Source organism: Lithobates pipiens, unplaced genomic scaffold, assembly GCF_037356315.1.
Source record: "Lithobates pipiens isolate NorthernLeopardFrog02 unplaced genomic scaffold, aLitPip1_a1.2 Scaffold_13, whole genome shotgun sequence".
Classification (NCBI taxonomy): Eukaryota; Metazoa; Chordata; class Amphibia; order Anura; family Ranidae; genus Lithobates; species Lithobates pipiens.
In genome coordinates this window covers 290,323,737-290,349,097 of record NW_027507718.1, presented here as the reverse complement: position 1 = coordinate 290,349,097, position 25,361 = coordinate 290,323,737, and the positions used below count along the sequence as shown (strand labels likewise).

General features: G+C 43.2%; 1 protein-coding gene across 16 annotated transcripts in view; it reads left to right on the top strand.

Annotated features, from left to right (window-relative positions):
* Positions 1–25,361, top strand: part of CAMK2D (calcium/calmodulin dependent protein kinase II delta) — a 375,227-nt gene that overhangs the window by 143,569 nt on the left and 206,297 nt on the right. For all 16 annotated transcript variants that reach the window (XM_077476794.1, XM_077476792.1, XM_077476797.1 and 13 more), the window contains one exon: positions 3,699–3,753. In XM_077476794.1, coding sequence (XP_077332920.1) covers positions 3,699–3,753 — 55 coding nt within the window. The remainder of the gene's footprint in view (positions 1–3,698; positions 3,754–25,361) is intronic.

Here is a 25,361-nt window from a genome sequence, read left to right as displayed (position 1 = left end):
CGTCACTTGCCACTTCACCTGCCACGTCACTTGCCACAAGTTGTGGATTGTCCACTTGCCACATCACTTGCCACCTGCCATGTCACTTGCCACAAGTTGTGGATTGTCCACTTGCCACGTCACTTGCCACAAGTTGTGGATTGTCCACTTGCAATTGCAATTGTTTAAAATATTTTTCTAATGGTTTTTCATCATTTGCAATCATTTTTGAGATTTTTAATGTAAAAAAAAAGGTCACCTTTAAAAACGCATATAAACGCAAACGCGGCTAAACGCGGTTGCCGCGTTCAGCCGCGTTTAGCCGCGTTTAGCCCCGTTTTGCGTCTGAAACGCAGAAATTTTTGTCTCTGAACGCATTTTTTTGCTTCTGGAAAAACGTGATTAAACGCAACTGCATATAAACGCAAAAAAACGAGACTGTGTGCATGGACACATAGGATAACATTGAATGAGTTCAGGTGCAGTTGAAAAAACTGTCCAACTGCATCTGAACGCGCGTTTAACTGCGTCTCGTGTGCATGAGGCCTAACAGGAAAGTACAAAAATGCCAGTGTTGCTGGGACAACTTTTGTTACTAGTATTCTCAGCTGAGCTAAAAGTTTGTTCACCATGCTAACTGGAAGGTTACATTTCATTTTTATAGAATGGTCTGTCACCAGTCCTACAGCAAACACTTATCAGCGAGCCAGGCACTTAGGAACTGTAATTTGGTTCTTGGAAGGAGCGGGCATTTACTTTGAAGTGACTTTGTTTGCTTGGACTTCTGCTGTAAACTGATCTCCTTCTCACCTTTGGAAGTGATTTTATCATTTGTGTAAAGTGTGATAAGCCCGTAATGGCCCGCTCCGATGGTAACAATATCACAGGGCTACAGAGTTTCTTCTGAGGTGAAATTATTTGTTTCCATCTTGTACTGTTCTCTCCAACAAATTTCAGAGCTGGTTTTACCCGACATTTGTGTTCTTATTTGCTTTGGATTATCTGTAGTGTAATTGTGCTAAGGATTATTACTGTTCTAATTTTTATTGCTTATATGGCAACTTCACTTTTGTACTCAAAAGTACAAACATGGTAATTTCCCATTGACAGTTTATAAAGAGGTCTCTCGGGTAATTTTTTTGTATGCCAACTGGTGCACAGTACTGTTCTGGCTTACTGGACTGTAACTGGACTGGTAACAGTCTTGCATGATGACCACGAGGCAAACTAGCTTCCTTCTTTTATGTTTATTTTTATATTGAGAATGCGGGTAACAAAGAGAGTGGCCGCAACATTTGGCCAGTAAGGCAATATAGAAATTACAAAGTACAATTTGTTAGTATACTTTGAAGATGAAATAGGAGTACTGAGTGTTATGCCACGTACACGCGATCGGATTTTCCAGCAGACTCGGCTGGCGGACCGGAATCCGTCGGACAATTCGATTGTATGTGGGCTCCAGCGGACTTTTTTTCCCCAAAAGTCTGGTGGACCTAGAAATAAAACATGTTTCAAATCTATCCGATGAACCAAAAATCAGGAAAACCGTTCATCTGTGCGCTAGTCCGACGGACCAAATACGACGCAAGGGCAGCTATTGGCTACTGGCTATTGAACTTCCTTGTTTAGTTCCGTTTACGTCATCACGTTCAAAACAAACAAACTTTTGAATGGACTTAGTCCGGTCGTATTGTGGCCAAGTCTGTTTTGTTCAGAAAGTCCGTTTGACCTCCGCCGAAAGTCCGTCGGGAAGACCGTCGAACCTAGTCAGTCGAAAAGTCCAGTCATGTGTACGCGGCATTAGGGTGTTACCATTACAGAACATTTGGATGAGTTGGCAGGGGCCCTCCACTATCAATTGTGAAGTGTGTCATGAATCAGTAGAAGGTAGGATCGGAGGGTCACTGATTAACCTCCCTGGTGGTATGATTATTTCTGATTTTAGGTGCTGAAAGCGGTACAATTATTTTGCATGGAAATTTGGCATTTTATATTGTAGGCCTGCAATTCTTAGGAATAACTCGCTTAAATCTGTCCAAACAAGAGTCTAGTAGACATCCCGGGTATGATAAAGATTGAAAAATGAAATCATAAATTATAATATAAATAACTATAAATAATTATACCAAATAATAATATAACAATAATAAAAATTATTCAATAATGTAATCAAATCAAAAACACAGAAATTTGCTCAGTTGCAGAATTGTCACTGTCATTACTTTTCAGTATTTGATGACGGATCTCCCCACAAATCGCTATCGCTCAATTCTGCGAGTGATTCTAATTTATTATCGCTGTTTTCTAGCTGGTCTAAAATCATTTTTGATGTAAAGGGACAGTTTTGGTTGCTATGAACAATCTCCAGTTTCCAGGCATAAAGAACAGTTTTTATATTATAAAACTGCATGCAGGGCACTGGACAGACCACTAGGGACAAAGGGGATGTGAAATAATTACATAGAGCAATGTAATCTGTAAGATTTCATTATACTGTATGTAATGTGTGTGTTTTAGTTTTTGAATTTGGCGCCGTTCTCCGTCCCCGTGCGTCGCAACGCTCGCAGGGAACGCTCGCTCGTACAGCGGGGGGGACATCACTGGATCCAGGGGACAAGGTAAGTAACCTCTTCCTGGATTCAGCGATGCAATCCTGAGTCTGGCTCGGGGGTTACCGCTAATGGTACTAAATTCCCCCCCCCCCCCCCCCCCCCCGAGCCAGACTCGGGAATACCACCAGGGGGGTTAATAGTCTAGTTTGATATCATGAGATGTATTGAAAACATTATACAATAGACTGTTGGGTAGCATCAGTGTTAATAAGAGATTCTCAGACATCAAAGAGTTTTTGGACTCCTGATTCCTTGCATAAGGAGGCCTCCATCCATTCCGTAAAAAAACATAAGATAGCTTGTCTAAAAGCTCCCCTTTTAGAAACATCTCTATAGTGGCTCATAGTACCTTGTAAATGAGTTTTGCTTGCCACAAGCTGAATGAACCAATGGCATTGATTTACTAAAAACAAATAGCTGCTTTGCAAGGGAATCTTCCCCAGAGCTTAATGAATATGGTGCAATTTTACTTTGGAAAGAATACCTAATCATTTGCAAGGAAAAGAAAAAGAACAGCGTTTTTGCTTGCACAATATTTGGAAGATGGAAGTCCGCAGAGCTTCACTACATTTACTAAACTCTGGGAAAGATTCCCTTGCAAGGTGGAACTTCCCTTTTAAAGGCTAAGTTCACCTTTCTAAACATGTTATACCCGTATCTAGCAGGGTATATTTAGGGTGACACACTGTCAAAATTTGAAAACCGTGCATCCGTGCGGGCCTCCTGCGAATTAATAGACTACAAGTACCGTCATCTATTGCGGATGACGGCTTGAAATTCTTGGTGGGCTCTGGTGAGCATTCTCATAGTTCACTGATCTTCTTGCTCTCAAGTAACTGCCTGACCATTTTGGTGGTACAGCTATCATGAGGGTCTGCAGGAGCCTGACATTGCACCCATGACCTGCTGATTGCAGGTGCAATGCTCTGCAGGCTCCTTAGAAAAAAGGAGCACATAACAAACAAACATATAGGGGCATTTTCTAAAATTTGACTGCAAAAGTGGAGAGATATGTTTTAACGTGACATGGTAATAAACTTTATTTAAAGGATATTTTGCTACAGTTGGTAAAATTATTATACTATTTTGTTTTTATTTTTCCTACAGTTCGACTCCATGACAGCATATCAGAAGAAGGGTTCCATTACTTAGTCTTTGACTTGTAAGTATACCATTTAACAGGGTTGCTATTTAAAAAGAAATGTTTATATCCTCTGTGTTCTGTACACAGCTCAAGAGAGAAGCAGCAGACCACCAGGCCTAGCTGCCATCATTGAACCTACCTAGCTAATCAACCTGTACACACATACGTACACACACTCTCTTTGGGTTATTTGAAATTGACTCAGATTCACGTGTTGCTAGGAGTATTTTAATAGGTAAACTTCAACCAGAACAACTTCAACCAAAATGTGTTATTTTGTTTTTGGGTAGAGCGTAAGGATTATAGCTTCTAGCAGGTTTTTATTACCCTATATGTTCCTATTGGGTGGAGGGGAACTCTCCTCATTTACTGTCAGGATGGGATATGATGGGAGGTCTCTCCCACAGGCACATGGCCATAAACAGAAACCCATTTTTAGTAGAGTAGGGAAGAGTTTTATTGTTTGATATATTGTTGCTGTCTCTACTTACAATCATATATAAATAGTTACATAGTTTATAAGGTTGAAAAAACACACAGGGCCATGTAGTTCTACCGTGTTCTACCATGTAGTTCTGTGATCATACCTCCTTTTAAAGAAGTTGTGAACATACAATGTTATAGACACTTTCTAATCCACTTATAATTGTTCAGGCATCATAACTGCTTTTGCTTAGTTTCAGAAATTATATTTCTTACCTTTTTTTTTTACAAGGTTAAAAGGTTCTGTCATGTGACCATCGTGATAGTGAGTGTGGTTTACAGGACACTGTGCAGACATACAGTGCACCTTTATTGCATAATGTGTTTAGCCTGAGGCAAGATACAGGCTGTGCTTGAGCAGGTGACGTGTTCAAGAGGCAGGCTGTGATTGGAAGGGGAGCGTGTGTGTGCCAGGGGAAGGCTGTGACTGGTTGAGGTTGTGGTGGCTGAACAAGCTACCCAATATAGGCACGCTGTGTGTCTCCACAGTGTCCTGTACCTCTGAATGACCAGCCAAAGGATGAAAACTGACCATGCAAGAACAGATAAGCTTCTGCCCTTTGTGTGGTCAGCTTACAAAAAAGGAAGAAAGGTAACTGGCAGGATCAACCAGATACTTCAGATGGAAGAAGTAAGGAGATTTATAAAATACACATATGTGAACACACACATAGAAAACAAATATTTAGAGTAAATAATAATATTAGAATCAATCACAACTGTGACCTGCTCTATACAAAGTTCTGAGACAATAACAAAGCTATGTTTGGTTAAATCGTACACATTGACAGTAGAGCTACATGATTAATCGTTAAAGAATTAGATCGTGATTCTACCGCCTCGCGATGTTAACAAAGCATTTTCCCGATTCAGTGCAGAGTTCCCTGCGCACAGCTGACAGCTGTCAAAAAAAAAAAAAAAAAACTGGCAGCCTGCCAAGTTTGACATCTTAGGGGGAGATAAAGAGAAATCTTAGTCCTTTTAGATCAAAGGAATGAATTTCGGTCTGTAAATGAGGGAAGTTTAACCACATAAACACTAAACCTTTTTTTAACATTTGTTGCTTACAAGTTAAAATCTGTATTTTTTTGCTAGAAAATTACTTAGAACCCCCAACCATTATATATATATATATATATATATTTTTAGCAGAGACCCTAGAGAATAAAATATAAAATGGGGGTTTATTGATATATTTTAATGTCACACTGAATTTACGCATCGGTCTTTCAAACACAATTTTTTGGGGAAAAAACAGTTCAATGAATTAATAAAAAACAAAACAGTAAAGTTAGCCCAATTTTTTTGTATAATGTTAAAGATGATGTTACGCTGTGACAATCGTGATCTTTATTCTAAGCAAAAAAATTGTGATTCTCATTTTGGCCAGAATCGTGCAGCTGTAATTGACAGTAAAACTGACCACTATCTATAAGTACATTAGGAAACATACAGGATTATAATTAGGCAGAACCTGATGACAGGTTTTCTGTGTAGACATGAAATGACAGTTAAATACATCATATAAGTGTTTCAGTTCATGTATTATTTTCTGTAATTTTATAGTTCTGTTTGAAAATGAAATTAAGACAAATAAATATAATACTTATATGTATTTTGCAATGTGAGATCTAAGCTGACATGAGCTGAGATTTAAAACCCTTCTTCATACATATATGGATCTTTTTTCCCAGAAATTATTTGAAGTATGATGAGCATATTGTTCTGGTTGGCATGGTAACACATTCTTCTAAGATGTTTTAAAGGTAGTGTGGCATTTTCCCATCTGTAAATCATTTTCTCAGCAATTTCCATGCTTTTCCTTGCTAAGTTCCGAAGTGGCTAAAAACGAAAACGCATAAAAGAGAGTTGCTTAGAAGGAAACAGTGTTAAATTATGCTTGGAATGTGAGATTGGGAGGCTGGTCCTGTTTTCTCTCTCCACCCCCAGGCTCTATGTATAATTACTGTCCACCTGCATCCTTAGAGGTTCTCAGGAATTATACCGCGTACACACGATCGGAATTTTGGTCAGAAAAAGCTCTGATGGTTTTCCCAACGGAATTCCGATGGGATTTCGCTCAAGCTGTCTTGCATACACACGGTCACCAAATTCCAACCGCTAAGAACGCGGTGCGGTACATACGACGGGACTAGAAAAAGGAAGTTCAATACCCAGTAGCCAATAGCTTCCATCTCGTAGTTAAATCTGAGCATGAGTTTTTGCACGTCGGAATTGCATACACACGATCGGAATTTCCAATATAAACTTTTTCTGTCTGAAAAATTGAGAACCTGCTCTCAATCTTTTGCTGGCGCAAATTCGGCCAGCTAAATTCCGATGGAGCATACACACGGTCGCATTTTCCGACGAAAAGATCTCATCGGTCTTTTACTGGCCGAAATTTAGACGGGGTGTACGCGGCATTAGAGAATATCTGAATCAACCCGTTTACAAAGACAAATGTGCAAACTGTCATATTGGCATTTAGATGTCATATAGATGTTAATAAATAAGAATCAAAGAAGAACTGCACTAAACTCTCTTTGTATCTGAATGATCACATAAAGTAACTCTGCGTGTACATGAAACAGAAACAGCATTGAATGCCATATCCATGCAAGTCAGAACCAGGAAAAAAAGTTTTCATGATTGAATGGGAATTCCTTCTTTGCTTAGAGTAGATTTTTATCAGTCACCCTGACATATTGGAGTGTGGGCATATGCACTAACATTTGGGAACGTTTCAGGTACTGGGCTGCACATCAAGGGCTCCTACACAAAGCTATGTTTATGGGGTACAACTCAGGTCTTCTGCTGTCTTTCCCCTAAAGTGGCATAAACGTACTTCCTCTGTCTGTGCTTCAGCTAAATGTTTTGCAGCCGTTGTACTTAGATTTTGATTCATTTTTCACAGTGAATGTTGCAGATAATCCATTCCAATGTAATATGCTCTCTGTACCCACCACATCTGATTGGTGACAAAATCACAAACCAGGGAGAACACATTTTAGCCATTCTGTATCTCAGAGTCATGCAACAGCTAATGCACACTATGGAAGAACAGCCGCTGACATACAATGCACAGCATTTGCACATAAAGGTATAGGTTACCTGGTACTAGTATTTCCCATTTCAGGTGAAAGAAAGAAGAAGGCATCAGGCTTCTGATGCTTGAAGCCCTAAACATTAGCACATTTTGAAACCCCACACCCATTTCTAATGCTGACAGTAGTCATAGATATTTTAAACAAAGGTATATCTCTAGTCTTTCTTTGGTCATTGCTGGCCATAAATTTTTTTAGATTGATACACTATATTTCCTAAAGAGAAGAAGGTTATTTATGGGAATTAAATGTGTAGGACTGCCAACATCCTTAAAACATGAGAAAAAAGGAGCATGCAACAGGGGGCTGCTCCCTTTTGATTTTTAAGACAGAAATAAAGGTAATGGAGTAATTAAAAGGCAACCATGTGCCACTTTTATTGAGTACACAGTATCTGATAAATTTTGAAGTCATAAACAATCACATTAAAATATACAAAAAGCACACCAATGAACCAATAAATACATAGACATATATATCAAACCCAAAGCTAATAATCCAGGCACTGCCAGAGTCAAGCTGAGGTCAATCCATGAAGATTTGTAGCATACATCCCGACATGTTTTGGAAATTTTATTGATACATATTTTCCTTCATGAGGGGAGATTTATACTTGAGTGACTTTATCTTTATCTGTAACATAGATACAGTTACATAGTATTTGTATAATAGTACATAAAAACAAGTGATTTTACATAGTGAGCTATATAGAATTTAGGCTTAAAGATACTTACATAGAGGGTTCATTGAAAAGACATGGGGAAATGGTAAAAACAAATGCGGGGAATCCACGTTGGCTGAAAAAGTTGGCATGGACACAAAGATGGACAAGCAAGCAAACCAGAGCCGGCCACTGATTCACATCCACAATGTGACGCCCCAATGTTAAACCAGCAAAGGAGTATTGCTGTCTGAAAGGCCATAAACAAATGAAAAGTCAATGTTATTAGAATTAGTATACAAGCACAACTAGTGTGCTGTAACAACACGGCAAGGGCACATGTTACCCAGAATTACCTACATAAACTAGTATGTTACCTTTCACTGTGCTGATAGAGGTGCAGACATCAGAGCGGCAGTCCTCAGACTGAGACATGCCAGCTGTGTCTGAGCACTCTGGCGAGTCAGCTGATGAGAGAGCCAAACTTCATTTTTTGTATATTTAATGTGATTGTTTATGACTACAAAATTTATCAGATACTGTGTTTACTAAATAAAAGTGGCACATGGTTGCCTTTTATTTACTCCCATTACCTTTATTTCTGCCTTAAAAGTCCAAGGGGGCAGTCCCCGTTGCACTTGTTTTATGCTGCTTTTTTTTATATTTCCTAAAGCATTGGATATCTGACCATCACAAATACACTATATTAACAAAAATATTGGGACGCCTTTACACGCACATGAACTTTATTGGCATCCCAGTCTTAGTCCGTAGGGTTCAATATTGAGTGGGTCCTCCCTTTGCAGCTATAACAGCTCCAACTCTTCTGGGAAGGCTGTCCACAAGGTTTAGGCTTGTGTCTATGGGAATGTTTGACCATTCTTCCAGAAGCATATTTGTGAGGTCAGGCTCTGATGTTGGACGAGAGAGCCTGGCTCACAGTTTCTGTCCTAATTCATCCCAAAGGTGTTCTATCGGGTTGAGGTAAGGACTCTGTGCAGGCCGGTCAAGTTCATCCACCCCAAAATCACTCATACATGTCTTTATGGACCTTGTTTGTGCACTGGTGTGCAGTCATGTTGAAACAGGAAGGGGCCATCTCAAAACTGTTCTCACAAAGTTGGGAGCACGAATTTGTCCAAAATGCCTTGGTATGCTGACACCTTAAGAGTTTCCTTCACTGGAACTAAAGAGCCAAGCCCAACCCCAAATGTTTTGGACCAGTACACAAAGCAAGACCCACAAAGACATGGATGAGTGAGTCCTGACTTCAACCCAATAGAACACCTTTGGGATGAATTAGAGCGGAGACTGCAAGCCAGATCAGTGCCTGACCTCACAATGCGCTTCTGGAAGAATGGTCAAACATTCCCATAGACACACTACTAAACCTTGCGGACAGAAGAGTTGAAGCTGTTATAGCTGCAAAGAGTGGGTCAAATCAATATTGAACCCTACGGACCAAGACTGGAATGCCATTAAAGTTCAGATGTGTGTAAAGGCAGGCATCCCATTGCGTTTGGTAATATAGTATATATGAGCTTGTTGCGCAGGCCATTTTGGAGTTTGTCTGTTTGTGTCTGTTTAGCCAAAATAAAATTTCTAAGATCATGAACTGATGTTGGATGACAAAAAGGTCTGTTGAAATTTACTTAATCCTAAAGGTTTATAATAGGGTTGAAATCAGGACTTTTTGTATGGACGTAGCTTTATGCACAGGAGCCCAGAAAAAGGCCTTCCCCACACTGTTGCCACAAGGTTGGAAGTACACAATTGCCTAAAATGTCTTTGTATGCTCCAGCATTAATGGTACCTTTCAGTGGAAACATCAGGACGTCAGTAATTTGGAGGAGTGTCCACATAATTTTGGACATAAAGTATGCATCTCTAGGACCATATCTTAAAATAAAGTAGAAGTTCACCCAAAACCAAAACTAACTCTAAATCAACTTGCAGCCACATTCTAAATTTAATCTATCAAACCTTCTTTCTTCTTTATGCCCCGTACACACGGTCGGACATTCTGATTAAAAAATCTGTCTGATTTTTTGCAACGAATTTTGGCCCAAACTTTTCTTGCATAAACGCGGTCGCACAAAGTTGTCGGAAAATCCGATCACTCGGACGCGGTGACGTAGAACACGTATGACGGGACTATAAGGAGGGCAGTAGCCAATAGATTTTGTCTCGTAATTTATTCTGAGTTTCCTTGGGTCTTTGTCTGTCGGAATTGTCCACACACGTTTGGAATTTAACCACTTTCAGACCGGACCATTTTGCTGGTAAATGACCAGAGGTCTTTTTACACTTTGGCACTGCGCTGCTTTAACTGGTAATTGCGCGGTCATGCAATGTTGTACCCAAACGAAATTTGCGTCCTTTTCTTCCCACAAATAGAGCTTTCTTTTAAAGGTATTTGACTGACTCTGCGATTTTTATTTTTTGTGATATAAACGTAAAAAGACCGCAAATTTTGAAAAAAAATATTTTCTACTTTTTGTTATTAGAAAAATCCAATAAACTCAATTTTAGTCATACATTTAGGCCAAAATGTATTCAGCCACATGTCTTTGGTAAAAAAAAGTCAATAACTGTATATTTATTGGTTTGCGCAAAAGTTGTCACATCTACAAACTAAGGTACGTTTTCTGGAATTTACGCAGCTTTTAGTTTACGACTGCCTATCTCATTTCTTGAGGTGCTAAAATGGCAGGGCAGAACAAAACCCCCCCAAATGACCCCATTTTGGAAAGTAGACCCCCTAAGGAAATTGATAAGTGGCATGTTGAGCCCATTAAATATTTTATTTTTTTGCCTCAAGCGATTGAATAATGACAAAAATTTTTTTTTTTTTTTTTTTACACAAAGTTGTCATTAAATGATATATTGCTCACACATGCTATGGGCATATGTGAAATGACACCCCAAAATAAATTCTGCTGCTTCTCCTGAGTACGGGGATACCACATATGTGGTACTTTTTGGGAGCCTAGCCGCGTACGGGGCCCCGAAACCCAAGCACCGCCTTCAGGCTTTCTAAGGGCGTAAATTTTTGATTTCACTTTTCACTACCTATTACAGTTTTGAAGGCCATAAAATGCCAAGATGGCACAAAACCCCCACAAATGACCCCATTTTAGAAAGTAGACACCCCAAGCTATTTGCTGAGAGGCATGTTGAGTCCATGGAATATTTTATATTTTGCCACAAGTTGCGGGAAAATTACAAACTTTTTTTTTTTTTTTTACACAAAGTTGTCACTAAATGATATATTGCTCACACATGCTATGGGCATATGTGAAATGACACCCCAAAATAAATTCTGCTGCCTCTCCTGAGTACGGGGATACCACATATGTGGGACTTTTTGGGAGCCTAGCCGCGTACGGGGCCCCGAAAACCAAGCACCGCCATCAGGCTTTCTAAGGGCGTAATTTTTTGATTTCACTTCTCACTACCTATTACAGTTTTGAAGGCCATAAAATGCCAAGATGGCACAAAACCCCCACAAATGACCCCATTTTAGAAAGTAGACACCCCAAGCTATTTGCTGAGAGGCATGTTGAGTCCATGGAATATTTTATATTTTGCCACAAGTTGCGGGAAAATTACAAACTTTTTTTTTTTTTTTTTTTTTTTACACAAAGTTGTCACTAAATGATATATTGCTCACGCATGCCATGGGCATATGTGAAATGACACCTCAAAATAAATTCTGCTGCTTCTCCTGAGTATGGGGATACCACATATGTGGGACTTTTTGGGAGCCTAGCTGCGTACGGGGCCCCGAGAACCAAGCACCGCCTTCAGGCTTTCTAAGGGCGTTACAGTTTTGAAGGCCATAAAATGCCAAGATGGCACAAACCCCCCCCAAATGACCCCATTTTGGAAAGTAGACACCCCTAAATTTACGGGTACACTAGTGAGACTAGGTAATAAATGGCGGGTGCCCTGAAACTATAAAAAAATAACTAACCAACCAGCGTCACCTGTAACAGTTATATGGTGATCACTGGTGAAAGGGTTAACTAGGGGGCAATCAGGGGGCTTTATGCGGTAGTATATGGGGGTCCCTGGCGCTATAAAAAGCTGCGGCGAACCTAAATACCTACCTGCCTAACTAGCGTCACCTGTGACACTAATACAGCGATCAGAAAAACGATCGCTTATTAGGCTGGGTTCACACTGGAGCGATGCGGGAACGCCATGAATCCGCGGCGGGTTCCCGCATCGCATGCCTCCCGGCGGCAGTTCACACTGCCCTATGCGAACTGCTGGGAGTGTCAGTGAAATGTTAATGACACCCCCCAGATCAGTTCGCATATCGCAGTGCGATCTGCAAACTCGGATCGCATGGTGTGAACACCCATGTGATCCGATTCTGCTGCGGACCAAAAAAAGGGTCCCGTGCGAGTTTGCGGCGGGTGCGGCGGGTGCAACGCGAATTCAGCCATACTATCTGTATGGCTGAACTCGAATCGCACAGAGATCGGATGTGATTTGCACTGCAGTGCGGTGCGAATCACATCCGTTCTCATAAACCGCTGCAATGTGAACCCAGCCTTAGTGACACTGGCGACGGGGGGTGATCACGGGGTTAAACCTTTATTGGGGGGGTTAGGGGGGTACCTTAGAACTAAAGGGGGCTAACCCTAACTGCCCTAACAGTTATTACAGTCACAAATGACACCCGCCGTGTGATCAGGGGGTTAAACCTTTATTAGGTAATAAATGGCGGGTGCCCTGAAACTATAAAAAAATAACTAACCAACTAGCGTCACCTGTAACAGTTATATGGTGATCACTGGTGAAAGGGTTAACTAGGGGGCAATCAGGGGGCTTTATGCGGTAGTATATGGGGGTCCCTGGCGCTATAAAAAGCTGCGGCGAACCTAAATACCTACCTGCCTAACTAGCGTCACCTGTGACACTAATACAGCGATCAGAAAAATGATCGCTTATTAGGCTGGGTTCACACTGGAGTGATGCGGGAACGCCATGAATCCGCGGCGGGTTCCCGCATCGCATGCCTCCCGGCGGCAGTTCACACTGCCTTATGCGAACTGCTAGGAGTGTCAGTGAAATGTTAATGACACCCCCAGATCACTTCGCAAATCGCAGTGCGATCTGCAAACTCGGATCGCATGGTGTGAACACCCATGCGATCCGATTCTGCTGCGGACCAAAAAAAGGGTCCCGTGCGAATTTGCGGCGGGTGCGGCGAATGGCTGAACTCGAATCGCAGAGATCGGATGTGATTTGCACTGCAGTGCGGTGCGAATCACATCCATTCTCATAAACCGCTGCAATGTGAACCCAGCCTTAGTGACACTGGCGACGGGGGGTGATCACGGGGTTAAACCTTTATTGGGGGGGTTAGGGGGGTACATTAGAACTAAAGGGGGCTAACCCTAACTGCCCTAACAGTTATTACAGTCACAAATGACACCAATGCAAAAAAAAAAAAAAAAAAAATGCATTGGTGTCACTGTGACTGTAGGGGCAGGGGTAATTGGGGGAGTGATCGGGGGGTAAAGGGGGGTGTGAGTGTGCCTGGCATGTTCTACTGTGTAGTGTAGTGCTTGTGCAACTCACCGATGCTCTCTCCTCGGTGCCGGAACGAAAAATACCGACACGAAGGAGAGATTACATCACTTCCTCTCCTGTGTTTACATTACAGGAGAGGAAGTGATGCAATGCTTCACTCCCATTCGTCAGGAGCGATCGCGAGGGGGTGGCCATGAATGAATGGCCGCCTCCTCATCACCGATCGCTCCTGCACGGATACCGACCGCCGCAGGCACCGGGCGGGGGCCCGATCGGGCCCCCGACCCGCGGGAAGGCAGGGACGTACATGTTCGCCCATATGCTTGCCCGTGCCATGCTGTCAACGTACATCGTCGTGCGGCGGTCGGGAAGTGGTTAAACAATCGGATTTTGTTGTCAGATGGAGCCCACACACGATTGGATTTTCCGACAACAAGATCCGATCGCACATTTTCCTTCGTAAAGTCCAACTGTGTGTACATGGCATTACAAGGAGAGATGGATTTGTTTTAGAATGTGGTTGCAAGTAGGTTTTAACGTTAGTTAGGTTTTGGGTAAACTTCTACTTTAAGGATAACCTTTGTAAGTGTTAACAGCTTTGAGATGATTATTTTCTTTAAATGTGTAAATACCCCTAATTCAGAGAGACACAAACTGCAACATTTGGCCAGGATTGATCAAGAGGTGGAATGGTTTCTTAGTACCTGTGATAGTGTACATAAAATTCCATAACATTTTCCAAAAACTTTTAATATAGGCTCACTGTCATTCATGGAAACACTCAGGCCGCGTACACACGGGCGGACTGTTCGCCCAACCTTGTCCGCTGAACAGTGTTTGGGCGGACAGTCCGCTCGTGTGTGGGCTTTCAGCGGACAGTTTCAGCGGACAGTTTGACGGACAAAGTCTTTCGGAAATTCCGAAAAACTGTCCGCTGAAACTGTGTTTGAGCGAACAGTCCGCCCGTGTGTAGGCTACTTTCGAAATGAGCAGACTGTTCCCGCTCGGAGGAAAGTCCGCTCATTTCGAGCGCGTGTGAAGGTAGGCGGGGCCCGCGAAGGAGACGTCGCGGGCTCCGCCGTCTGGAATGGACCTAAAGGGGAACCCCAACGCCGAAAAAAATCGGCGTGGGGGTCCCCCCAAAGTCCACAACAGACCCTTGTCCGAGCACGCTACCCGGCCGGCCAGGAAAGGGGGGCGAGCGAGCGCGCCCCCCCCTCCTGAGCCGTACCAGGCCGCGTGCCCTCAACATGGGGGGGTGCCTTGGGGAAGGGGGGGCCGCGCGGCCCCCCCATCCCAAAGCACCTTGTCCCATGTTGATGAGGACAAGGGCCTCTTCCCGACAACCCTGGCCGTTGGTTGTCGGGGTCTGCGGGCGGGGGGCTTATCGGAATCCGGGAGCCCCCTTTAAGAAGGGGGCCCCCGGATACCGGCCCCCCCACCCTATGTGAATGAGTATGGGGTACAATGTACCCCTACCCATTCACCTGTGAAATAAAGTACAAAAAAAAACACAACACAGAGAAAAAATATTTTATTGCACAGCTCCGGGGGTCTTCCGTCTTCGGGGGTCTTCTCGCCGGACTCCTCCGCTATCTTCGTGTAGCTCTTTTACTAGCGGTGGCCCGGTCTTCTGTCGCCGCTGCCTTCCGTTCTTCTGTCGCCGCCTTCGGTTCTTCTGCCGGGCCACCGCGCCTTCTTGTAGCTCTTTTACAGGCGGTGGCCCGGTCTTCTGTCGCCGCTGTCGCCGTCGCCGCCTTCCGTTCTTCTTCTTCTTCTTGTTCTTCTTCTTCTTCCCCAGGAGATGTTGACACGTCGCTCTCTCCGGCCGGAATGCCAGAGCCGCGCTGTGCGGTCACTTATATAGTGACAATGGGGCGGTGTCACATGGTATATGTCACATGGGTTGGTCACATGGGTTGATGTCACATGGGGACTATGACATCGTAAGGGGGCGGGGTCACCATGTGACCAACCCATGTGACATATACCATGTGACACCGCCCCATTGTCACTATATAAGTGACCGCACAGCGCGGCTCTGGCATTCCGGCCGGAGAGAGCGACGTGTCAACATCTCCTGGAGAAGAAGAAGAAGAACAAGAAGAAGAAGAAGAACGGAAGGCGGCGACGGCGACAGCGGCGACAGAAGACCGGGCCACCGCCTGTAAAAGAGCTACAAGAAGGCGCGGTGGCCCGGCAGAAGAACCGAAGGCGGCGACAGAAGAACGGAAGGCAGCGGCGACAGAAGACCGGGCCACCGCCTGTAAAAGAGCTATAAGAAGGCGCGGTGGCCCGGCAGAAGAACCGAAGAGGGGGACAAGACCCCCGAAGTCGGGAGAAGAGGCCGGCGGCGGGGAGGAAGAAAGCCGGGCTCCTCCGCTAGTAAAAGAGCTACACGAAGATAGCGGAGGAGTCCGGCGAGAAGACCCCCGAAGACGGAAGACCCCCGGAGCTGTGCAATAAAATATTTTTTCTCTGTGTTGTGTTTTTTTTTGTACTTTATTTCACAGGTGAATGGGTAGGGGTACATTGTACCCCATACTCATTCACATAGGGTGAGGGGCCGGTATCCGGGGGCCCCCTTCTTAAAGGGGGCTCCCGGATTCCGATAAGCCCCCCGCCCGCAGACCCCGACAACCAACGGCCAGGGTTGTCGGGAAGAGGCCCTTGTCCTCATCAACATGGGGACAAGGTGCTTTGGGGTGGGGGGGCCGCGCGGCCCCCCCTTCCCCAAGGCACCCCCCCATGTTGAGGGCACGCGGCCTGGTACGGCTCAGGAGGGGGGGGCGCGCTTGCTCGCCCCCCTTTCCTGGCCGGCCGGGTAGCGTGCTCGGACAAGGGTCTGTTGTGGACTTTGGGGGGACCCCCACGCCGATTTTTTTCGGCGTTGGGGTTCCCCTTTAAGTCCATTCCAGGCGGCGGAGCCCGCGACGTCTCCTTCGCGGGCCCCGCCTACCTGTACACGCGCTCGAAATGGGCGGATTTGCCTCCGCCTTACGTGGGCGAGTCCGTTCATTTCAAAAGTTGAGCGAACTGTTTGTCAAACAGTTCGCTGAAACAGTCCGCTCAAAAAGTGCCGTGTGTGGCCATGTCCGTCCATGCTAATTTTGAGCGGACTGTTTGCCGAAACTGTTTGACAAACAAAGTTGGGCGAACAGTCCGCCCGTGTGTACGCGGCCTCACACTTCAATGTCAAACAACACCCCAGGACACCATTCACATACTACTGTGCTACAGACCACCAGGACCAAAAACACACTTCCTTGCACCTTTTATCAAATTCATCTCTACATACACCTTGAAAACCAAAAACTTCCTGCTACTTGGGGACTTTAATCTCTGGGCAAACTCCTCCCAGGACTCCATCGCTACCGCTTGCATCAACCAACTGAAAGCACTAGGCCTGCAGCAACTGATAAATGCTCCCACACATGCTTCGGGCCATACCCTCGACCTCTTCTTCAAACAAAACATTGATATTAGCACACTTGATAACATTGCCTTGGACTGACCACCGCGTGATCAAATTCAAAATAAACATGACTTACCAAATACCAACACTCAACGATAATACACTGGACAAGATCACAGAAGAAACTATACTCACAACTCTTCAAAACAACACCGTGCAACAAAATAGCGTTGTTAACCCAAAACTACTCAACTATTCAACTGAAGACACATTCAACTCCCTTAACACAGCATTATTACAGACAGCAGACATAATCGCACCACAAAGACAATTCAGGCTGGTTCAATGACTCTCTTACATCACTGAAACAAGAACGCAGAAGAGCTGAAGGAGCATGGAGAAGGAACCCAACAATGGAAAACCACACAAATTACAAATCACTCACCACAAAATACCACAAATCCATCTTCATAGTAAAAAAAAAGAACATTTCTCTAAAACCATCTCAAAAGCCATAAACCACCCTCGAGCACTCTTCAAACTAGTCGCCCAGACTATGAACCCCACCTGTTTAGAGTCTCCAGCAAACGAAACACAAGGATTCTGCAATGAGTTATCTGATTTTTTCATTGACAAAATCGCAACCATTCGGGAACTAATTCAGCAGAACATAGCAAGTAACCCCACTCGGCCAGAACAAGAAGACAAAAACCACACAAAGATTCTACAACCACCGAGATTTACTCTGGTCCCAATCAGCATTGACACCACCAAAACCATCATCAGAAAGAGACAGCACATCGCCAAACTACATTATTCCCACAAAACTTCTGAAAGAATGTACCGACATCTTGGCACGCATCATAACATACCTCATAAACCAGTCATTTAAAGAAGGAATCGTCCCGACCTCCCTCAAGCAAGGCACAATCAAACCCTTCCTAAAGAAGTCTAACCTCGATCCCAAAGACCTAAATGAACGCAGACCTGTCACAAGCCTCAACACCATCTCCAAAATTATCGAGAAAGCAGTAGTACAACAGCTACAACTTCATCTGGACACCCATAAACTCTTGGCCCCACTACAATCTTGTTTCCGCCCTGGCCATGGGACAGAAACTGCACTCCTCAAAATCTGGGTTGACACCCCCGAAGCAGCAGATGAAGGAGAATCGTGTCTCCTGGTGCTGCTGGACTTCAGTGCAGCATTCAACACAGTAGACCACAAAACCCTGCTCACTCATCTCACAAAAGTAGCTGGAGTTGCAGACTCAGACTTACCCTGGTTCGTATCTTTCCTAGAGAATTGATCTCAGAAAATGAAACTAGGAGCTTTCACTTCGGAAGCACAAAAAATTACAGAGGCTTTTGGCTTTAGTGCTGGGGGTGATGGGTTGTTCTCAGCACTAAAGCCAAAAGCTTCGGTATCATCTTCGACTCAAACATGACGATGGATACACAAATAGGATCAGTAGTCAGCGGATTCCACTACCTTATTCGCCTATTGCGTAGACTCATCCCCTTCATCCCGGAAGGAGATACAGCAGCAGTAGTTGGGACAGTCATTGTTCCCGACTCGACTACGCAAATTCCCTCTACCTAGGACTTCCAAAATACCAAATTTCACATCTGCAAATCATCCAGAACTCAGCAGCCAGACTGGTAACTGGAAAAAAACCCTGGGAATCAATCATCCCATCCCTGAGGACCCTCTATTGGCTTGCCATGAAGGACCAAGTTACATTTAAGACACTCTGCTTCACAAATGTACAAAAGGAAAAGCCCCACAATACCTGTGCGACAAAATAAAGAACTACACCCCAGGTAGCCCTCCCCAGTCAACTAACCAGAACCTCCTCCTCATCCCCAAGACCCATTATAAATTAAAAGGCGGACAAAGGTTCGCAGTCCAAGGACCATGGCTATGGAACGCTCTACCCGCGGACATCTACTCGGAAGAAAACCATCTGGCCTTCAGGAAGAAGCTCAAGACCCATCTCTTCTGAAGACCCAGATGGACACTGGCGGCAAATTCATTCATTCACATATCATAAGAGGTATGTTAAAGTGGGAAGTGATTTGCAGTAATTTGGGCATGCAAGTAACCAATTCTGTGAGGTATTCTTGAGAGCATATTGAATGCTTGGCAGGTCCTATGTGTTATTGTTAGTTGGATTTTCCTCACATGGAATCAGTGTGTACATACAGGTCCATATATATATATATATATATATTTAGACACAGGCACAATTTAATTTTTTTTTCAGATATTTACCTAAACACATCCAAGCTATAGTTATTTAATGGATATGGGCTGAAAGTGAACACTCTCAGGTTTAACATCCAAATCAGAGGAAGGGTTTAGGAATTACAGCTCTTAAGAATAGCCATCCCCCTTTTTTCAATTGGACAACTGAATCCAAAGGTGTTTCATGGCCAGGTGTGCTACTCCTTTGTTATTCTTCATCGGTTAAGCAGACAAAATGTCTGGAGTTGATTCTATGTGAGGTATTTGCATTTGGAATCTATTGCTGTGAACCTACATCATGCGTTCAAAGGAGCTGTCCGTGCAAGTGAAACAGGCCATTGTAAGGCTTCAAAAATAAAACAAATCTATCAGCGAGATAGCAGCAACATTAGGTGTGGCCAAATCAACAGTTTGGTACATTCTGAGGAAATAAGAATGCACTGGTGAGCTCAGCAACATAAAAAGGCCTAGACGTCTACAGAAGACAACAGTAGTGGATGATCGAAGGATCCTCTCTATGGTAAAGAAAAACCCATTCACAACATCCAGACAAGTGAAGGGCACTCTCCAGGAGGTGGGCATATCATTGTCAAAGTCTACAATCAAGAAGAGAAGACTTCACAAGAGAAAATACAGAGAGGGTAAACTATTCTTAAGCCTGAAGAATAGAAAAGCCATATTAGAATTGCCAAAAAACATCTAAAAAAGTCATACCAGTTCTGGAAAAACATTCTTTGGATGGATAAAACTAAGATTACTCTGTTCCAGAATGATGGGAATAAAAATGTGTGGAGAAGGCTTGGAACAGCTCATAATCCAAAGCACACAACGTCATCTGTAAAACATGATTGTGGCAGTGTGATTACATCTGCATGCATGGCTTCCAGTGGCACTGGGTCATTGGTGTTTATTGATGAAGTGACAGAAGACAGAAGCAGCCAGATGAATTCTGCAGTGTTTAGAGATATACTGTCAGTCCAGATTCAAACAAATGCAGCAAAGTTGATTTGGATGGAGCTTTACAGTACAGTTGGACAGTGATCCAAAACAAACTGCAAAAGCAAAAGAAAGGAAAAGAAGTGGAATATTCTGCACTGGTCAAGTCAATCACCTGATCCCAACCCAATTGAGCATGCATTTCACTTGCTGGAGGCAAAACTAGAGGCAGAAAGGCCTACAGGCAAAGAACAACTGAAGAACAACTGAAGACAGCTGCAGTTAGAGCCTGGCAAAGCATCAGAAAGCAGGAAACACAGTCTTTGGTAATGTCGATGAGATCTAGACTTCTGGCAGTCATTGCCAGCAAAGGATTTTCAACAAATTATTAAAAATGAACATTTTATTTATGATTATATTCATTTGTCCAATTATATTTGAGCACCTGAAAATGGGGGGGGGGGGGGACTGTGTATACAAATGATTACAGTTCCTAAAATTTGTACTTGAATTAAAGCTGAAAGTCTGCATTTCAAATTCATTTTGATTGTTTTGTTTTAATTTTTTTCTGGAGGCATACAGAGCCAAATGTATGAAAATTGGGCCTGTGTCCAAATATATATGGACCAAACTGTGTATCTTCACTCTCAAACTGGGTACACACTAGAAGGCATAAATGGGAGAATTTTTGGGACTTTAAATGAGGCACATAGGAACATGTGCCTCCATCCCTGGATATATGAAAAAGAAAAAGGGGGGAGGGGTCCCACCAAACCCCTCCCCCTTTTTCTTTCTTGGGTACAGACTAGAAGTTTTTTTTTGTTCAACCCAGCGGGCTGAACTAAAAAAAACCTGAGAGATTACCATACTAAAATAAGCAGTGTTGGTCGCGATCTCTCTCACTGTGCCTTTGTGTTTTGACAGGGGACTGTTCGCCCTGCCAGAACACACTCATCAGTGCTCATTGGCTGCCAGCTCTGATCAGGTGCTGGTTTTCCAGTATGGCCATTCAACAGAAGCCAGTTTGACAACTGTACAAACGGGCTGATATTTGGCCCTTGTGTGCTATGCTTTACTCGCAGAAGTATGCTACCTTCTGTTCTTTCGCCTGGTGAATGCAATAAAAATCACAATAAGTGCAGAAATTTGGAATCAGCTATTTTTACTGAATGTAAGAATATATAATGCACAAAAATAAATATATAGGTTTTGCTTTTTGACCTGGAAATTACAAAGTAAAACCACTTGTTCAATTAATGAGAAAGTGTTTGCCTAGCAAAGGTGATTGTGTAAAGCAGGCATCATAATTTGCAATTGCCTCTCTGACATGTTGCAGTAATTGTAAAATATGTCTGAGGTTACTGTGCTAATACCTCTACGCTTGATAAAAGCCATTTAAAGCCGTGTGTGAGTGATGCCTCCATCTGATAAGAGCCCATCATACTTTTAAGCATTGTTTATCTCATTAATTCATTGCTTATGAACAAGCCGCCCGCAGTGCTTATTTTAATGATAAGGCATGACAGTGCCGTATTGCTGCCATTCCACCCCCACACAACTGTTTCTGACTTAATGGTTACTTTTAGTAGCTGTGGGAATTAACCATGTAATAGTGAAGTATCTTGTGATAGCATCCTACACTGAGATGAGGGGACCTTTAATTATGAATAGATAAACTCCACCAATAGCCTCTGACTGCTATGGAATTAGTGTCAGCGATAATTGTTTTGTGCTTCAAATGACGACACTTGCCTCATTTGTTTGCTGCCCAAGTGCTGCTGCTTTGCTTTCATTTGCACATCCATGAATATTTAATGCTTAACCATTTGAATATTATGCCTTCTGCCTTTCCCCCTTTTCCCCCTTACATTGTCATAGCTCAGATGTGCATTATATGACTGCCAGTAAGTGTTATCTTGAAATGGCAATGAACTTCTACACTCTTGCCCTGTGCACAGATAACATAGACATATAATAAATGTCTTTATTCATTGCAGGTTCATGCCCTGCTCTCATCTATAGTCTTTATGCCTTCCTAGTTCTTTATGACAGCATAAAGCCCAACTCCAGCCAGCCAAAACATGTTCAGTCTGGGATCAAAGGGAAAAGGCTATGCTAGCTATGCCAAACCATTGTATTCCTCATCTAAAGGCGGTCAAAGGGAGTGTAGGCCTCCCTAGTGGTGTGCAGGGTGAATTTGAATCATCTTAGTGTAACTTCTATGTAGTGAATACTGTATAATTCAGTATTTTTGAAAGCAAACAGGTCACCATTCATCAGGGTTGAATAAACTCATAAATTTGTATACCTAAATGAATTAAAGTTATTGTAAAGTCTTTTTTTTTTTTTTTTTTATAAAAAACATTTCTAAACTTACCTACTCAGTGGATTTGCAGAGGGCAGCCTGGATCCTCCTCTTCTTGAGGTCTCTCTTCACTGCTCCTGGCCCCTCCCTCCTGTAAAGTGCTCCCACAGCAAGCAGCTTGCTATGAGGGTCCCCGAGCCAAGCTGCAGCTTGATGTGGCCATTCAGAGTTGCAGTTTGGCCCCGCCCCCTCCCTCTCCTGATTCGCTTACTGACTTTGACAGCTGTGGGAGCCAATGGCCCCACTGCTGTGTCTCAGCCAATCATGAGTGAGGGTTCTGGATGGCTCAAGGGGCTTGCTGGACAAAGAGGGGGCTCAGGTAAGTATTAGGGGGTTCTGGGGAGGATGCTACACAAAGAAGGCGTTTTATCTTAAAGCATAGAATTTACAACTCTTTTAACTTTCTATAATGGGTTTAAATGCTAAATTGACACAGATAATGTTTTTTCACACTTTTGTTTATCCTTTTAGAGCTATGTGGCTTGTGTCTTCTTATCTGCCTCAATAAAGGGGAGCTACTTAGCCACACATGCTGATTTATATGACATAAACTACATCAAAGTGCTGAGTGATATTTAAATTTAATCACTTTAATCACCCAAAACTCCCAGCTTGCGTGTGTTATCTGTTTACTATTTAGACATCTAAGCTCTTATGGAAGCTCTTATCCTACAAAGCCAATAAATCTTTTGACTCTATCCAACCAGAGACCCAATCTATTTGTTTGATATTCTTCACCACCATAGTATAGTTATTTTGTTCTGTAGTACTTTTTTGTAAATAACTGTAATATCTTATGGTACATGCCATTTCTAGTATGAGTATGAGGTCTTCCATCTGTTTTATATCCTCTATTCTATGCATCCACAATGATATTGAGTAAGTAGAGGAATTTCTCCATGCTACAGGGATGCAAGTATGGCAGCATTCAGAAGATAGCGAAGGATAAACTTCTTATAAATTTTAGGGTATTTTAGGGTAATTTTATGGGTATGGTTTGATTTTGTCAAAGGAAGAAGACCAGGTAATCCAGTATGTGATAAAATGTGATTCCTTTCTGGGAAAAATCTGACCATAATTAAAAAACGGTTTAAGTTTAAAGCAGGACCACAGATGTGGAGAATCTTCTTCCAAGCTGCACCAATCAGCAATTATTTGAGGCATTTAGGTAGCATGTGTGAATGACTGTCAGAGTTCTGTACCATTGAGATAGAACTTTAGAACAGTTTTTTTGGAATGTGGCACATATACAGGATTTCAGAATGAAGGGACTTTTGGTATTGTTTTGATGTCATGATGATTTGTAGACCTTTTTCTCAAAGGCTGAGGTATGGCATCATTTGGCCCAACTTCAGTTTGGACAAGCGTGTGACGAGAAGGAGAGTCATTGCCTTAGTGTGCTCCTTGCCAAAGAAAAGTTTCAAAGGGGGTAATTGATCTTGAAAAAGATGGGGGGATACGAGCAAAAGTTAGTTCCTGAGTTGCAAGGCTTGCCCTAGGATGAGATTGTAGGAGCCTGCAGCAGATGTCAGTGCATGCACAAATGGCTAATGTCTGGCTTGAAGGAAATGGGTTACTTAGAAAAGATTATTTCATAGCAAATGTTGAAACCGTCCATCCAAGAAGCCTGACTCAAATGTCATGGATTAAAAATAGGGGAGAGTGGGTGGTGGTAAGGTTTTGTTTCTGAAAGGCCCTGGAACAGATTTGTGAAGACGGGCCAATCAATAGTGTGAGCGCAGATGTGGTAGGTACGCAAGTTGCATAAAGGGAGTCCTGTCAAGTGGGAGGTTAGGAAACATTGCTCTACTGCAGGGGTGCCCAACCAGTGGCACGGGAAGCCCTCTGATGTGGCCCGTGACCTCCTGCTCTGGGATGACTGGTTGGCAATCTCAGAGCATCAGTGTTGTGAAAGAAGGCAATGGTAGGGGACGCAAGGTAAAGCCGAGAGGCATAAGCCGCTGCTTCCTGTGAAGCAGCGCCTTATGCACTATGCCTGGGACAGCAACAGCCGGCGATACCTGAATGGAATACTGTTATAAGTAAGTTACTACTAATATAACAATAATAAAAATTATTCAATAATGTAATCAAATCAAAAACACTGAAGTTTGCTCAGTTGCAGAATTGTCACTGTCATTACTCTTCAATATTTGATGACGGATCTCCCCACAAATCATTATTGCTCAATTCTGCGAGTGATTCCAATTTATTATCGCTATTTTCTAGCTGGTCTAAAATCATTTTTGATGTAAAGAGACAGTTTTGGTTGCTATGGACAATCTCCAGTTTCCAGGCATAAAGAACAGTTTTTATATTATAAAACTGCATGCAGGACACTGGGCAGACCACTAGGGACAAAGGGGATGTGAAATTATTACATACAGCAATGCAATCTGTAATATTACATTATACTGTATGTAATGTGTGTGTTTCGCTTTTTGAATTTGGCGCCGTTCTCCATCCCCGTGCGTCGCAACGCTTGCAGGGAACGATCGGCTCCATGATGACTTGAGCGGAGGACGAGCCGTTCGTACAGCTGGGGGACATCACTGGATCCAGGGGAGAAGGTAAGTAAGCATCCTCCTGCATTCAGCGATGCGATCCCAAGTCTGGCTCGGGGTTACCGCTTTTGGTGTAAAACTTCCACCCTGAGCCTGACTCGGGAATACCGCTGGGGGGGTTTAAACAAACAGACATCCATACTCACTTCAGGGCTGTAACATCGGTGTGATGCAGCTGTCTTCTGTTGGCCATAAGCCCGAGTGGTCACCAATGTAAGATTAAAGAATTAAAACACCTGTAATCTGCCAAAAAAGAAGCTCATGTACTTTTTTGAGCAACGGGCGTTTTGCTTTAGATGA